The 17,966-nt window shown below is 46.0% G+C and overlaps 1 protein-coding gene across 4 annotated transcripts in view; it reads right to left on the bottom strand.

Moving 5' to 3' along the window:
* The window catches only part of FEZ1 (fasciculation and elongation protein zeta 1), a 157,164-nt gene extending 141,158 nt beyond the window's left edge, over window positions 1-16,006 (bottom strand). Inside the window, exons 1-2 of one of the 4 annotated variants that reach the window (XM_054005452.1) lie at window positions 15,572-16,006; window positions 602-950 (exon numbers count right to left, since the gene is read on the bottom strand). In XM_054005452.1, the coding sequence (XP_053861427.1) occupies window positions 602-912 (311 nt within the window). In that variant the 5' untranslated portion in view covers window positions 913-950; window positions 15,572-16,006. The remainder of the gene's footprint in view (window positions 1-601; window positions 951-15,571) is intronic. The other 3 variants (XM_054005450.1, XM_054005451.1, XM_054005453.1) reach the window with 3 other exon arrangements.
* Between the last annotated feature and the right edge of the window lie 1,960 nt (window positions 16,007-17,966).

The following is a 17,966-nucleotide window of genomic DNA, read 5'->3' as shown; positions in this document are numbered from 1 at the left end:
GTGATCTGCCAATGCAAGGAGCATTGTGTGGATGTGCACAATCGACGTAATTAAAGCAGCTTATGATCATCGATGTAACTTAAGTCGACTAAACACGGTAGTGTAAAAATAGCCTTAGTCTTAATGGTGACCTAGAAGCCTTGTCATTATCTCTTTGTGAGTACAGACATTAATGTTTTGTTTTGAAAAAATAAAATTGTAAAATGGCCTTTTTCCAAAGAAAAAATATTTTGCCAAAAACTATTCACTTATTCAATTGTTTTAATTTTTCACAGACATTTTCATGACTTCTTTATCCATTGTTTTTAATCAAAAAAATCATCAAAACCATCATCAAAATGGTTCAGATGCTTTTGTTTACTGAAAACAAGTGTCAAGAATCATTTCCATAATGTTTTTGACCAAAAAAATATTTAAAAATGCAATAAAATTTTTGAAAAACTGAAAAGAGATCCATTAGAAACCCTGCACAATGGAAAAGTCTTCAAAAATTTCATTTTTTCTTAGTTTTTATTTTTCCTTTTTTGACCAGCTTTATGCATTAAAATAAATTAAAGCCTCTTTGGGTTACATGTATTATTAGAATTTCTAGTCTACTTACTCTTCATCCTGAAGATGCTCTTCCTCCTCTTGTATCTGGAGGTGATTTTTTACAGGAGCCAGGTTCTCGGTTTTGGCATTGTAATTCCGAAAGCAGACATTCAGCTTCTCATCAAATTCATTCACCAAGTCTTCCATGGACTTGAAGCTGATAATTTCAGAGGAGAAGTTCTCAAGCTCAGAAAGGGAGGGATCTTCCAGATGCTGAGGGGATGAGCCATAAAAACAATGGGGTTTTTCTTCTCTGTCATCAACGTAGCAGGGTCTCAGATCCTCAAACTCCTCATCCAGACTCACCAGTGGGGCTTCCATCTTGGACTGGCTAAAGTGAAATCTTCAAGTCAGATTATCTAGAACAAAAAGTACATTAATGAGTCAGTAATGAGGCTTAGTATTATGCACACACTTTCTGTTTCTGCAGGCTTCAGTTCATTACTGTGGGAAGAGTAGCCCTGTCTATATTGACCATCATATCAGAACTTTCATTACAACCTGCAAAGAGTTGCTCATAGCCTTCTGAAAACTGCATTTTTGGCCTGACATTTTCCGTGTTTGATGTCAGCCAGAGATTAATTATTTTTGGAAAAAGTCTGAGCAAAATCAGTTTAGACAGGGGTTTTTTACTATGGAAAGATTTTAAAAAATAATAAAGTAAACCTTTAACACACGTTACTCACACAACTAAAAAACAATTTAATTTCACAAACTGAAATTTTTCAGGCAGGCTACTCTTCATGTGAAACAGGCCTTTGCATTGTTTGCTAAAAACTAAAATACAGTTGAGATATAAACATTTCAAAAAAATTGTCATGAGTGCACATTAGAAATTTTTGCTAACTTTGGCAGACTCAATATTGTAGCTCTAGTTAACATCAAAGGGTGGGATGTTCAACAGGACTTATGCTCCTAAGTCACTTGGGTGCTTTTGAAAATCCCAACCATAGTTAATACTGACATTTCTACAAAATCTGCATTGAGAGAACATTTTAATCAGAAAACTGTAAATGATAATTATGAATGATTTCAGAATACCTTATCAGATGCCCCAAAAGCCACACTCCCAAAAATGAGGAAGAAGGATATGTGGGTTAAAAACTGACCTGGTTTAGAGGAGAAGGGAAAGCAGCTATAAAGAATTGGAAAATAATATATAACAAATGGAAGAAAGGGGAAGTTGATAGTAATGAATATAAATCAGAAATTAGGAATTGTAGAAAACTGATAAGGGAAGAAAAGGGACACACACAAAAAAATCTATGGCCAGCAGAGCTAAGGACAATGAGAAGGAGCTTTTAAAAAAAATATTAGGAACAAAAGGAATCCTGGCAATGGTATTGGTTCACTACTAGATGGAAACGGTAGAATTATCAATAAGAATACAGAAAAGGCAGAGGTGTTCAATAAAGATTTCTGTACTGTATGTGGGGAAAAACATAGTCTCATAATTTGGTGATAATACTCTTTCCTCTCGACTCATATCTCTGGACGATGTTAAAGAGAAGCTACTAAATGTAGTCATTTTTAAATAATCAGGTCCAGATAACTTGCATCCAAGATTTTTTAAAGAGTTGTCTGAGGAGCTTGCTGGACCATTAATTTTGATTTTCAATACGTCTTGGAGCACTGGGGAAGTTCCAAAAGACTGGAAGAAAGCTAATGTTATGCCAATTTTTTTAAATGGTAAATGAGATGACCTGGATAATATAGGTCTGTCAACCTGACATCGGTCCCAGGAATGATAATGGAGCCGCTGATATGGGATTCAATTAATAAAGAATTAAAGGAGGATAATATAATTAACACGACTCAACCTGTATTCATGGGAAATTGATCCTGTCACACTAACCTGATATCTTTTTTATGAGGTTACAAATTTGGTTGATAAATGCTGTAATGTACTTCTGTAAGGCATTTGACATAGTACTGCACATTTTGATTAAAAAACTAAGATGATATCAAATTAACATGGCACACAGCCTGGGACCGCTGTGCCCCCTTAATTTACTAATCTTGATTGTCTCTCACAATGCCTTACTGGTGATAAGCAGCAAACCCCTGCAAGTGCTGTTACCTCTCAGGACAACCACGTGTGGTGCCCCACACCCAGCCAGATGGCTGGATAGCTCCCAGAGCCACTCACAAATGACACAGAGAAAGGCACCAGTCACATCCCCCAAGCTCCCATCTTATACCACCGGAATGTACCCTCTAGCACTGCTCAAGCCCCTTTCGTGAGCAATGCAAGTTTATTAATTGGTTCACCACTTCATCAATGGAAAGTGGACATACACTAGCCTTTGTAGCCTGAGTAGATTTACCAAGCACTTCAGTCAAACTCACTGGTAACGATAAACACTAGAATATGTTTATTGATTACAAAAAATGGATTTTAAGTGATTATAAGTGATAGGCCAAAAGTCAGAGTAGTTACCAAAAGAAAATAAAAGATAAACACGCAGTCTAAATTCTCAACCTTATTATACTAGGCAATATCTGGACTAAGCAGTTTTTCCTAACCCCAGTCAAAACTGCAGGTTGGTTACAGTCTTTCATATGCATGCTCTGTCTGTTAGCTTGGTGACCAGTCTCCTCAGCTCCAGCATTCTTGTTGCTTTCACTGAAAGTGGGGGAAGAGCCAGGACAAACCATGAGGCCTCTATCATCTATTGAATATCCTCATTCCATGTACTTGCAGAGCACAAGTCCAGGCATGCCCAGTGGGCATTACTGCGTCATCAGGCAAGGTTGAGCAATTCCCGTTGTGGCCTTGTGCAAGTGAGTCACTGAATTGTAACTTCCTTGCTAGACAATGGCTGTTGATGGTTGTTTGACACCCACCCAGGCATTGGTTACCTCCCTTGTTGTTGTCTTTGGGGGCCTAGTATCTGGGAAGATTCCACAACTCACAGCATATTTTAGTGACAACCATACAACATAAGCAGGGGAGGGATAGCTCAGTGGTTTGAGCATTGGCCTGCTAAACCCAGGGTTGTGAGCCCTCTCCTTGAGAGGGTCATTTAAGGATCTGGGGCAAAATAATGTCAGAGACAGTACTTGGTCCTGCTGTGAAGGCAGTGAACTGGACTCAATGACCTGTCAAGGTCCCTTCCAGTTCTACATTTCTATGACGGTTGCATAGCTTCATATGCACTAATGAATCTTACAGCTGTCAAGCAATTAAAAAAATAATTGTGATTAATTGCACTGTTAAACAATAGAATACCATTTATTTCAATATTTTTGGATGTTTTCTACATTTTCAAATATATTGATTTCAACTACAACACAGAATACAAAGCATACAGTGCTCATTTTATATTTATTTCCAATTACAAATATTTGCACTGTAAAAAAAAATAGTATTTTTCAATTCACTTAATACAAGTACTGTAATGCAAACTTACAAACATAGAATTATGTAGAAAAAAATAACTCCATTCAAAAATAAAACAATGTAAAACTTTAGCGCCTACAAGTCCACACAGTCCTATTTCTTGTTCAGCCAATCGCTCAAACAAGTTTGTTTACATTTGCAGGAGATAATGCTGCCCGCTTCTTGTTCACAATGTCACCTGAAAGTGAGAACAGGCATTAGCATGGCCCTGTTTTAGCCATCATCAGAAGATATTTACATGCCAGATGCGCTAAAGATTCATATATCCCTTCATGCTTCAACCACCATTCCAGAGGACATGCATCCATGCTGATGACGGGTTCTGCTCAATCACAATCCAAAGCAGCGTGGACTGACGCATGTTTATTTTCATCATCTGAGTCAGATGCCACCAGCAGAAGGTTGATTTTCTTTTTTGGTGGTTTGGGTTCTGTAGTTTCCGCATTGGAGTGTTGCTTTTTTAAGACTTCTGAAAGTATGCTTCACACCCTGTCCGTCTCAGATTTTGGAAGGTACTTCAGATTCTTAAACCTTGGGTCGAGTGCCATAGCTATCTTTAGAAATCTCACATTGGTACCTTCTTTGCATTTTGTCAAATCTGCAGCAAAAGTGTTCTTAAAAGGAACAATATGTGCTGGGTCATCATCTGAGATTACTATAACAATAAATATATGGAAGAATGCGGGTAAAACAGAGCACGAGACATACAATTCTCCCCCAAGGAGTTCAATCACAAATTTAATTAATGCATTATTTTTTTTAATGAGCATCATCAACATGGAAGCATGTTCTCTGGAATGGTGGCCGAAGCATGAAGGGGCATATGAATGTTTAGCAAATCTGGCACATAAATACCTTGCAATGCCGGCTACAACAGTGCCGTGCAAATGCCTGTTCTCACTTTCAGGTGCAATTGTAAATAAGAAGTAGGCAGCATTATCTTCCTTGTTTGTCTTAGTGACTGGCTGAACAAGAAGTAGGCCTGAGTGGACTTGTAGGCTCTAAAGTTTTGTATTGTTTTGTTTTTGAGTGCAGTTATGTAAAAAAAAAAAAAAAAACCAAATCTACATTTGTAAGTTTCATTTTCACAATAAAGAGATTGTACTTCAGTACTTGTATGAGGTAAATTGATAAATACTTTTCTTTTGTTTATCATTTTTACAGTGCAAATATTTGTAATAAAAATATAAAGTGAGCATTGTACACTGTGTATTCTGTGTTGTAACTGAAATCAATATATTTGAAAATGTAGAAAAACATCCAAAAATATTTAATACATTTCAATTGGTATTCTATTGTTTAACAGTGTGATTAAAACTGCGATTAATTTTTTTAAAATCATGATTAATGTTTGAGTTAATCGCGTGAGTTATCTGCAATTAATCAACAGCCTTACTAACGATACACATTTAGATAGAACATTGGCTTTCAGCAGATCATATCCTTTCCCAGGATATCTCACATGGCATTCTTTATATGAAATACCACGATTATATACAAATGATTAATATGGGGGTTACAGGGCACTCCCCCAAAGTATAGTGTGTCACAAACTGACAGCTCTCAAAATGTTACTGTAAATGAGGAATCATCAAGTGGTGTTTCCAGTGGAGTCCTTCAGTGATTGGTTTGTAGCCTATACTATTTAACATTTTGATCAATGACCTGGAAGAAAACATTTTTGTACACTGAATAAGGCAGGGTAACCTTGAATTAGCTATGCATATGCAATGCAGCTCTCTTTCACTTAGAGCTAGAGCTGGGAGAATTTTTTTTTAAATGTGGTTCAGCTCAGCTGTATTCTCTCCCTTTAGTGTTTGTAAATTCAAAAAGCTTTGAAAGTGGCCTTCAAAGTTTGCTCAGATATGCACTTATGGGATCACGCACATGTATTTGCAGCATCAGTGTGGAGAGCAGAGGGGCCCCTTATGACCCTTTGCAACAGGCTGTTCTGATCTTCACTGGCAAGGGTGCTTGGTTGAGAGGAGTTTGGATGCTGGAGCTATGGTAGTATTGCTTCCTGTCTGTGTCTGGAAGCTAATGTGACCACTTCCTTCTGCATCAGTATACGGAATGTCCATCTTGTTCATTGTGCATGTGCTCATGGACCTCACCAGTAATTGCAGCTTACAAATAGCAATAAGCCATTTCTTCATATACCTTTGAAAGAAGAGGAGCAGATTTTTGTAGATGGGAGCATACAGGTCTGGAAGCAGGGGGGCCAGGAAAGGCATGGGTTATATTTTTAATATTTATATGCATATAAAACATTAAGGCTAGAACTTTCAAATGAGAAGGGAGAGCTACTTGGGCAAGAGCTCTCTTAGGTGGTTCACCTGCCCTATGCTGCTCCGCCTGGGCTCTCCTCACAATCCCTAGAAGCAGGTGAGGGGAATGTTCCTCTACACACACCCAGGGACTATATCACCCTAGAGATGGGAGAAGCAAGAAGGGATGCTTGGCATGTTGGTGGGGATGTCATGGGCAGCTAATGAGAAGGGTGCCTGCACTCAAGGAGATGCTGCATTGGGGGTAGGTGCCAGGCAAGGTGTGCGTGTGCCTGGGTGAGATGGGTGTCTGGTTTGGGGATGGGTTCCAGGGGCAACATTAATTGGTTTATTTGATGTTTCAGGGGCTAGATTAAGGCATATATAGGCTCATGGTTAGGGCCATAGGTCCTGGAGTCATGTGATTTCTTCAGATTCTAAATGTTCATTTTTAAAAAAGGGCATTTCCAGCCTATGCAGTTGTATAGAAAAACATTAAAAAGTGGCACAATTATAACTGAACAAGACAGAGCTGCCTGCCTGAGTATGGAGACAGTCTGAAACACTAGCTCTGCGAGGGGAACTGCCCCCATGCACCACCATGGGAGGTGTAAGCGTGCACAGACTCACCCAGCAGTGCCTCCTGCTGGTTGTCCTCGGGAATTAGCATCCAGCCTCCAGAGCACCCTCTTCAGGCCAGTGTCTTGCCACCACTGCTGGCCCCCAGGTCCCTCCCAGGACCCCAGTGCCTCTTTAACTGGGTGTCACCCCCTGGCAGTATCCCCACAGTTCTGGGTCTCCCCCTCCCAGGGGAACCCCCACCCCCTATCCCCACTTCACCTCAATCTTGGCTATTGCCCAGTCTCTATCTAGCCCCCATTCCTTGGGGCAGACTGCAGTATAAGCCACTCATCACAGGCAAAGGGATTCAGACCTGCTGCCTCTGCCTACCCCTGGGCTACCCCATTGCAACCCTGCACCTATTTGGCCTATAGTCAGGCCTGCAGCCTGGGGCATCCCAGGCCAGAGCTCCCAGCTCCCCTGGCCCTTCCCCAGCCCTGCTCCCAATCTAGATGTCTTGCTTAAGTCCCTACAGCTAGGCCCTTCTCCCTCTACAAGCAGAGGGAGGCTTACTGGGCTTCTGGCTCACAGCCTCTCATAGGGGCCAGCTGGGCCTGATTGGGGCATGACCCCAGCTGAGCCTACTTTCCCCCAATCAGCCCAGGCTTCTTGCCCCAGCTACAGCCCTCTCCTGGGCTGTTTCAAGTCTTGCAGGGCAGGAGCGGGTAACCAGCCTGCTACAGAGGTTAACACCTAGATTCTCTGCTCGGGGGGGGGGCTTGTCAAGTCCTCTCCAGCAAGGGGTTTAGTATGTGGCAGGAGAGAGTGCAGTGGGCCTTGTCCCCCACCCCAGCAGTTACACCCTGGCTGATGGGGTAAGTACTAGGGAGCCCCTGCTGTCACCCCTTCCTCTCTGGAAAAGGAGAGGAGACCCCTGTTGCCTCCCCTCTGTGCCAAAGGGGAGGAAGTGACCCTGCTGCCACTACTGGGGCAGAAGGAACCCAATGCCACTGCACTGCCTCTGGGAGGAGAGGGGAACCAGTGCTTCCACCTTTCAAGTGAGGAAGGATGCAGAACAGAGCCATGTTGTGCCTATGGACCCACATGACCTTAGCCTGGCATTAATTGGTGTCAGAGGTCAGACAACTGGTGAAAGAGATCTCCAGGCCAGATGGGCTACAACATGTAGGTGGGAGTCATGGCTTGGGGCACCAGAGTACTTTGGTCTTGGGAGTACTTGAGCTAATCAGTACAGGATACATTTTTCAAGCCTTGTGGTCCTTGTCCTTCTGACAAAAAGGGTTGATTTGCTGTCCTGTTCCCTCACCTCCTTCACTTCAGCTTCTGACACCACCACCCACACATGGCATCCTACTCCATCACCTCCCTCCAACCCCCTTCAAGTCATGGGCCTCTTCCACCCCTTGACTGCAGCAAATGGACTTTTTCTAACTGGTCATCCTGCAGGTCTATGTCAGTTCCTCTCCACATCCCGTCCTTCTTTAGCGTCTCCAGTCTCCCGACTCCAGGCCACCTTTCCTACCTGCATTATCCTCCACAGACTCACCCTGGCCCAGGCAGCTGGGAAGCAAGAGATTTGGCAGCTTTGCTTTGTTAGATATGGGGCAAGCAGGTAGGGTGACCAGATGTCCTGATATTTTGCACTCCGGCTTTTTTTTTTTTGCTTCCGCGGCGCACACCCCCACCCCCATGTGTCCCGATATTTTGTTCTTGTCATCTGGTCACCCTACAAGCAGGTGGCAGAGGAAGTCCTCAGATGATGGGTCACATGGGTGATACAATGAGAGATGCAGGAGTTAAAGTTGCAGCATTTTTAAAGGTGACAGGATGGACACATATGTATTAAAACTCAGTGGAGGTATTTTGGTTGGCTAACTCCCAGTACTAAAAGAAAGGGGAAGGGTCAATGGGAAATCAGTCCCCAGGAACAATGGGGAGAGGCCTATGCTCTAGGTCAGCCTGATTGACAGGGCCGGTAGACTAATCAGGGAGTCAGGAAACCGGGGGGGTCCTGTCCTCGGCATGAGCTGGAATTGCCTGGCTCAGTGAGAGTGGGGCTGAGCTGGGGAGCAGAGCTGTGCCAGCCAGAGGAACCAGAAAGGCAGCCCAGGAAGCAGTTCAGTGCTGGGAGCAGAGTCACAGAAGCAGCCCACAGAGCAGACCTGTGCTGGGAGGAGAGCTGTGGCAACCAGAGCCAGGGGGGCCAATGAAGCAGCCCAGGGAGCTGGAGGCAGAGCAGCAGCAGTGCTGAGGCCGAGTGGAGCTGGGGCTGGAGCAGTCCGGAGCCGGGTGTGGTGAGCAGCTGGGGAGAGCAAGGGGGACCCTGGGCAGCAGGCCCAGCACAGGGAGATGCCCCCCACCAAGACGCCTTGCACGCCAGGCTTGCAGGGGGATGGTAACCCCAACGGGGTGGGGGCTGACACTGGGAAGAAGGGTCCCGCCATCTAAAGCCTGAGGGCGTGTGGCCACCACCAGAGCAAGTGTCTGACCCACAGCATCCCTGCAGCACAACCAGAGCCTGAGAAGGAGGCCTGGGGCTTGTGAGGAACAGACTGAACTTCCCTTACATTCCACAGACGCTGGTTGTGATGTCCCCGTGCCACAGAGTGGGGTGATGTGTTTTCCTTTAACCTCTCCCCTTTTTCTTAATTGGTTGCTGTTTAATAAACTGTATTTGCTTTGAACTGTATGTAATGATCAGTGGGTCAGGGAAGCATCCAGTGCAGAGAGAGCACCCCGGAGTGAGGACACCCTAGCCCCTGCCCTAAGTGACGACGACAAGGTTGGGGGTCGAGCCCCACAGGAATCCTGGGCCCAGCCTTGTTGGGGCTATGAGAACTCTGCCACACAGGAGAGTGGAGGGGAAGCCCTTGAGGTCAGGCAGGCCTCTGGGTAAAGGAAGTGGGAGCGAGGACTCAGATCCTTTCACTAGCCCATTTCACCGGGGTAGTGTATAAGCCAGGAAAGTTTCCCGTAAAAGCAGGACCATTCCCCCGCTTACACATAGGCCAAGATTTTCAGAAGTGCTCAGCATGGTGGGAATTGAGCTCTTTTGAAAATCTGGTTATAAGCATCACATGGAAGCTGAGCCTTTTTGAAAACCCGGCCTATCTCAGGGTAACTGGACACTCAGTTTTACCTGGGCTGGTTTTCTGCCATGATTTCAAAATTCCTTATTGATAGTGTGGTGGTTTTGAAAATGCAAGATACCATTTGTCCATGTAGCCTGCATGAGTCTATCACAGGGTTGCTGATGGCCATAGCCCAGTCTGGGCAATGGGGCACAAGACAAATCACAGCACACCTCCCACAGCACGCAAGGACTGTACTCACAGGCAACCATAGTCACAGACAACTGCTGTTTGGCCATAGGCAAAGGTGTCTCAGGACAATGGGTTTGAGGCTGCAGATGGCACAGGGACACCGCCTTTTACAGGCTTGGCATGTGCAGAGAAATTAAACTTATTTCACTAGTTCTCTTTCTAAATCAATGTAGTCAAATCAATGCAGCAGCCCCTTTGTGTGAACACTCTTAAATCATTTTAAAAGTGACTAATACTGATGTAGTTTAACTCAATATCAAATGCACATAAAAGAGCATGGCTAATGCATCAGCTTGGGAATCAGGGGAGGAACAGGGGATTACCACTGGGTGGTGGAAAATTATGGCAAGGTACATGTCCTTCCTTAAGGCTATCTTACATGGGAGTCTGCCTCTTCACTGAGGTTTCTCTCCTGTGCGTGTCAGAGCTCCAAAGAGCTAAAGATGCACCTTTAGAGAGGCCAAACCACCCTGTGCACTCCAGACTGAGTATGTGTGTATCTGTCTGCTTCATCAGTAATCACTTTCCTAACTGAACCTTTTAAACTGTTGTCTTCTTCCCCCATTTTTAAAAAAAGTGGCGGTTTTGTATTCTCCCTGCACTTTGTGTGGCTGCCGGGAGAAGTGGGGTGTAGTGGGGGAGGAAGGCCTGAACTTTTCCTTCGTCATGTGCTCTCAAGCCAGCCTGACATGCAAGTGGTCAATTGCAGGCAGAAGGGTGTTAGCTTGCTTCCTGCAAAGTTAGGGTCTTAGCCATGGCTATCTCAGAGGAAACTTACTCTGTGTATGGGAGGTCCTCTGGGCTCTAAAAAATCTAACAACATCACTCACCATATTAACCAGACACCACTGGCTGACTCCCCACCTCAATCTCCCTTAGCATAGAGAGCCCTTGGGCCCTGCTAGCAATTATTATTATTAGTGAATGCAAAAGTGGTACCATAAAGATGTAAAAAGTTCAGAATACAAAATATAAAGTAGAGAGAGAAACCAGAGATGCATGAATCAAAAAAAGAAAAATGTCCGCGGTGTCCAAAGCTGGGCATCACGTGCTTTTGTCATTCAGTAGCCTTGGGGTCAGCAGCTGGACTGGACTGGACACCAGCACAGGAGGAGTGGCCATTTCAGTAGGTGTGCCTTGTATGGCCGGAGGAGCCAGCAAACCCTCACTGCCAAGCACAGCTGATCAGGTTAGGGTGACCAGACAGCAAATGTAAAAAATCAGGACGAGGGGTGGGGGGTAATAGGAGCCTATATAAGAAAAAGACCCAAAAGTCAGGACTGTCCCTATAAAATCGGGACATCTGGTCACCCTAGATCAGGCTACTGACAATTCTGGTTGTAATTCATCACATATTGCTCTAGCTAGTTTCTACAGTTCCAGAAGTGGTTAATGAACTACTTAGGGTCCTATAAGTATTTGATTTGATTAGACATTATCCCACCTAGAGGAATTCTCCCAGTTGCCTATTGTTTGCATCTAGCACACTCACTGTTTGTTTGTTTTTTTTTAAGGCAGACAGTTTTTCCTTTGTGTTAATTTGACTCCATTGTCATCATGGTCATTATAAATAGCTCCTAATGACAAGCAGAAATTATTGTTGTGCAGGCTCTAAGTGAAGCCTCCCGCGCATAAGGGGCTGTTGCAGTGATGCTGTTATTCAAATGGGCAGAGATTTCTGATCGTTTTTAATGCAATTCATAGTTCTCTGAATTGGGCAATTCTGATATAATGACTCATTTTAACAATTTTGGGATGAATTTATTCTTCATAAAAGTGAAGGACTAACACAGCTGAATGAGAGCCTGACATCACTCAGGCAGTCATTCGTTACACTAGCTTTTACCACACTGCTCTGCCAATCCTGACCTACCCTGTCCTGCTAGTCCAGCCCTACACCCATAGCAATCCAGCCAGTGTACCACACTAATGACCTGCAGAATAGTACCTTTTACTATTCCAGTCCTTTGCGTCTCTGCCCACAAAACATTGAGGAATCCATCTTTGTACTGTACAATAACATTCTCAAAAAGATAGAGAGCATAACACCACGTTATTGACCTTTCTGCCCCTTGAGCCTGAATTTCACACACATTTATCCTAAATCCTGCTTTTTTTTAAAGAGTCCACTCCAACAGCAAGAATGCCCTCCAAACTAGCATCTAGGCAGGCAGCGGAACAAGAGCATAAATTCCGATGCACTGCTTCATTGCAGATAGAGCGTCAAGTTCCCTTTTGCCAAACATGACATGACAAATGCGACAGAAGATGGAAAACAGAAAGATGCAGAAGCCCAAAGAGCATCTAGAAAATATCCTATAAATAAGGCTACGTTTTAGTCATGGGTATTTTTAGTAAAAATCATGGATGGGTCACGGGCAGTAAACAAAAATTCATGGCCCGTGACCTGTCCATGACTTGTACTATATACCCCTGACTAAATCTTGGGGAGGGGGTGGCCCGGGGGGTGCTGCAGGTGCTCAGGCGGCAACCTGGGGACCCCCACTGGTGCTGGGTTGGCGGGGCTGGTAGGCTGCCTACCCGGCTCTGCACCTCCCCAGAAGCAGCGACCTCCCTCAGCTCCTAGGCAGAGGCAGAGGTGCGGCCATGCAGCTCTGCACACTGCATCCTCCCTGAGTGCCAGCTCCTCAGTTCCCATTGGCCAGGAACCGTGGCCAATGGGAGCTGCGGGGGTGGTGCCTATAGGCGGAGGCAGTGCGCAGAGCCCCCGGGACGCACTCCCCATAGGAGCCACGGGATGTTGCTGCTTCCGAGGAACCCCCTGAGGTAAGTGCCGCTCAGACCCCTCACCCTCTCTCACAGGACAACCTCCAGCCCTGAGCCCCACACACAAACTCCTGCTGCTGCTGGGGGAAGGAGGTGGTGACCCGAAATTGCCCCAGCAGCAGACGGTGCGGCGGGCCGCTGCAAAAGTCATGGAGGTCACAGAAAGCCATTAAATCTGTGACTTCCGTCACCTCTGTGACAAACTCAGCATTACGTATAAGACACTGTAATTCATAGATTCATAGATTCTGGGGCCAGAAAGAACCACTGTAATCATCCAGTCTGCCCTCCTGCGTAACACAGGCCACAGAATGTCCCTGAAATAATTCCTGTTTGAACTACGGCAGATCTTTTAGAAAAACATCTAATCTTGATTTTAAAATTGCCAGAGATGGACAATCCACCACAACCTCTGGTAAACTATCCCTATGCAATCTCCCTGGGCCTCTCTGTTTGGCCCAAACTTCCCAGGCTGGTTGGCTCAGGGCCCTCTTCTCCTCAGCTTCTCCCCCACCTTTCTGGTTTAACATGATTCCCCCCAACACACAATTTTGCTCAGGACTCACTTTCAAATTAGGGTGTCTCTCTACTGGATTCAGCCTCACAACATTATCTCCATGTTACCCCTTCCGTACCCTTCCATGGTACCTGCTGGGTCATTTCCAATGCTGGGATTAAGCAACAGGATCCAGCTGTAACAGCCTCCCTACAACATCAGGTCCTGGAAACTGACAGTTCTCTGCTTGTATGGGGCTCAAACAGGAAGGAGACAGGTGGAGGGAGAGTCCCAGTCACTTTGCTGCAGGGAGCAAGGTGCTCTGAAAGCCAGGATGAAGAGTAACAATCTCTTACTCTCTGCCTCCCCATTCCCCAAGCAGAGAACCCTGCACAATGCTGTTCTGTTTGCACTAAGCACTTTAGGGATCACTAGGTAGTGCACTCCCAAGTGGCACTGTCAAGACATTAGTGCATTAGTGATGTTAGGTCACCTTGTTTTAAGAGCCAGGCAGCAATACTGCATCCCAGTCATCAGATAAGTAGAGATTCCCATCAAAAACACACATATTTCCCATCCCTATGGACACCCCCCCCCCAATACATGCACACACAAACACCCTCCACTACACCCAAACAATCCTCAGTCTCCATACATCTAAACACCCACCTCCCATATGCTCACACACCACTAATCTTCCCCTCCAACACAAACACTAAAAACCTCCACTCACACACAACCTTCCCTCCCTGCCCACCTTCCCCCATACACACACACACACACAATCTCCTCTCCCCTCCACATAAACACACTCATTCTTGTCTCCCTGAACAGCCTCTCCCACACACATCCAACACCAATCCATACGCATGCACATACACACGCCTCTGCTTCACTTCAGACACAACCCCCTCCATGTACACTTTCCTGCCCCCATAAAGCCTCATTCCTACACAACAAAGCCTCCTGCCCCCCACTCAACACACTGACTTCTGCTTTACCCCACCACAACCCCACTCCACATACCACTCTCCTCCCCTTCCCCCCCAATTCTCAGCCATCACCTATATATATATATATAATCCCCTTCTCACCATCCTTACACACACACACCAAATCCCCATCCCCTCACACCCACTTTCCCATCTGCATTCTCACACACAGCCCCTCTCCCCCACCCTTCACAATCCTTCCTCTGCATCAACACATGCAGACAAAAAAAAATTTCCTAGCACAAGCCTTTGCCCAGTGCACACGTACCTTCCCCGCACACCTGCAGAGCCCTCCTCTGTACACACACAAAGATCCCCTTCTGTACATACACACACAGTGCCCCCCTGTACACATACAGAGACACGCACAGACACAGTCTGTCCTGTGCGCACACAAACATACAGCCCCCTTGTATACACACACAGACACCACAGACACACACACACAGCCCCCTTGTGCACACACACATACCCTGTACACACACACACAAACACACCCAGCCTGTCCTGTACACACACACACACACAGATCCCCTGATGTACATACATACACATACACAGCCCCCCTGTACACACACACACACAAACGGCCCCTCTGTGCACACACACACACCCTGTATACACACACGCAGCCCCCCTGTACACACACACACACACACAGCCCCCCGGTACACACACAACCCCCTCTTTATATCTACACACACAGCCATACACACACACACACACACACACACAGCCCCCTATGTACAGCCACACAGCCACACACACAGCGGCCTGTACACACACACACACACACACTCAGCCCCTCTGTACACACACAAACCCCCTGTATACACACACACAGCCCCCCTGTACACACACACACACAGCCCCCCGTGCACACACAACCCCCTCTTTATATCTACACACACAGCCCCCTATGTACAGCCACACAGCCACACACATAGTGGCCTGTACACGCGCACACACACACACACACACACACACTCACACTCAGCCCCTCTGTACACACACAACCCCCCTGTACACACACACACAGCCCCCCCGTGCAAACACAACCCCCTCTTTACATCTACACACACAGCCATACACACACACACACACAGCGGCCTGTACACACACAACCCTACCTCCGACACAATGGCTCTGCGCAGGGCGAGGAGGGGGGTGCTTTCAGTACCACGTTTGCGCGTTGGTTTGCCGGCCTGGGGGGTCCCGTTTAGCCCCGGGGACCCGGCAGGCGCTCGCCAGACAATGGGGACGGGTCAGGGGCTGCTTCTCGGAAAGCGGAGTCGGGCCCCCAGCATCCGCACGATCAATTCGGCCCCCGGCGCCGCCGCTCGAAGGACAGAGACAAGCACGCACCTGAGGTGTGGTCCGGGGGTTAGCAAAGAGCAGCCGGGGAAACGCAAGGTCCCTGGCTCAGCTCAGCATCCCTGGGAGCTGAAGAACATGTAACGGAATCAGCGAGCCGCTGCCAGCCTGGAGATAGGGCTGTTCCCAGCCGTCTGCCTCCCCTCTGCAGAGAGCCGTGTGCGCTCAGCCCTTCCTCATCAATATGCATTAGCTTCAAGACACTGACAACAGCACAGCAGTCTCTGCTTCAGATTGGAGGCCTGCTCCGAGCACACGCTGACAAGCCCTGCTCGCGAGGGACAAGGCCCACTCCTGTTCCACACCTCTGAGAGCAGTGAGCCCTCGGGAAGGAGGGAGGATTTTCTTCCCTAAATTCAAAGCCGCAGAGATGGTGCAGACACACAGCAGGTCCGGGGCTCATTTGACAAAAGCATCGTTGTCTGGTGGGAGAATCCCACCAAAAATGGAAGATTCTTTCCAAAAGACAGCATAGGAGAAATGAAAGACAGCATCTCCATTTACCTAGGGAGGTGGTGGAATCTCCTTCCTTAGAGGTTTTTAAGGTCAGGCTTGACAAAGCCCTGGCTGGGATGATTTAGTTGGGGATTGGTCCTGATTTGAGCAGGGGATTGGACTAGATGACCTCCTGAGGTCCCTTCCAACCCTGGTATTCTATGATTTGGGAACTGAGGGAATGTTTTATTCAGACTCACAGAAGGAAACCTTTCTATACAGGCACCCTCCAGAAAAAGATTAGGGGAAAGATATCAAACCCTTCTGCTTTCTGCATGTCCAGACAAACTGTTTTGAGCCAGTCATTTACTTCAGTGAGTCAGCAGGAGAAAGTCCATCCTAACCTGCAAGCTGTTACCCCAAAATCTCTGTGTTAGAATAATAAGGAGGTGACATATAAATAACACGGTTAACTCCTATGAGCATCTATCAACTGGGAGAGTTAGAAATCTGTGTGCCTCCCACCCGTGTTGCATTAAAATAAAGGATAGAGAGAATATAACCTTAAACAGAAAGAAGATTTATTAAGGGATAGTTACAACTGGGGGAAAATCCCTAACGGGATCACTACAATACCCAAGAATAGATTCCAGCAAGGAGCATAAAGCGCAGACCCTTAAACTGTCCCTTGGTTAAACTACTAAGTGCCAGAAAAACAATTACTGTCCTCTTTCACTGCATAGCTTCACGGGCAACTGATGGATCTCTGGAACATTGGAGGATCTGATTCTCTACAGCCGAAGCAGGAGATCCACAGATCTGAGCTGATGGCAAAGTCTTCACTGGATCCTTTGGTGGAATACAGGAATCAGATATCAGGTAAGTATCAAAGTCCTTGGCAGGTGTTAATGACCGAAGTCTTGATCCGACGTCGCGCAAAGAAACGGACGTAGCTGCCTCGATGGACAGCACCAGCACCACTTCCATATATGCTCTCTGTGGTGCGAATTCCTGAGGCACGCTCTGGCAGACACTGCCCCCAACCGGTTCCAGCCAGTTCTCAGTCCCTCAAGTCCTGGTGGGAAACAGAGTTTTTGGCAGGAAAATGCCAATGAAGAAAGGATACCAAGATGTAGTTCAATCCTTTCCTACCACATGCATCGTCTTGAATTCTTAGACTCCATTTTGAATTGCAGCAACATTTATTATAACACATAAGAAAAGTATAACCATACACCAATAACGCCTTACATATCCCCTCCTTGACAGATGTGACCACCTTTAATAAACATCTGACATTATTGTTACATCCAGACCATTGACCATCGACCCCATAATGTGGTTATGCATGTGGACACATTACAAAAGGCATTGCCGTAGATTCTTTTTACACACATACACAGATATAATTATTAGATATACAATCATAACCAGCTGTATGAGCAGTATTACTACAATTGGATGGAGCATGATTTCCCAAGCCTTCCTGTATTCACCCAATCTAGCTTTAAAAAGATCTTCCCACCAATAAGACAATTTGGTTTCAGCACCAATTCTTTTCAATACCTTTTTGATTTGCCCCACAGAATGATGTACAGTGAGTAAGATGTGAGTTTCTTGAGCTGCATTCGGTGATAAACCATATCCTTATGGTGCATTAGACGCTTTAATGCTTGGAGGTCTGCTCCTATATGAGTAGGTGGAAGATGGTCATAG

The sequence above is a fragment of the Malaclemys terrapin genome, chromosome 15 (genome assembly GCF_027887155.1).
Source record: "Malaclemys terrapin pileata isolate rMalTer1 chromosome 15, rMalTer1.hap1, whole genome shotgun sequence".
NCBI classification, from domain to species: Eukaryota; Metazoa; Chordata; order Testudines; family Emydidae; genus Malaclemys; species Malaclemys terrapin.
The sequence above is the reverse complement of the archived record's forward strand: the minus strand, read 5'-3'. Positions and strand labels throughout refer to the sequence as shown.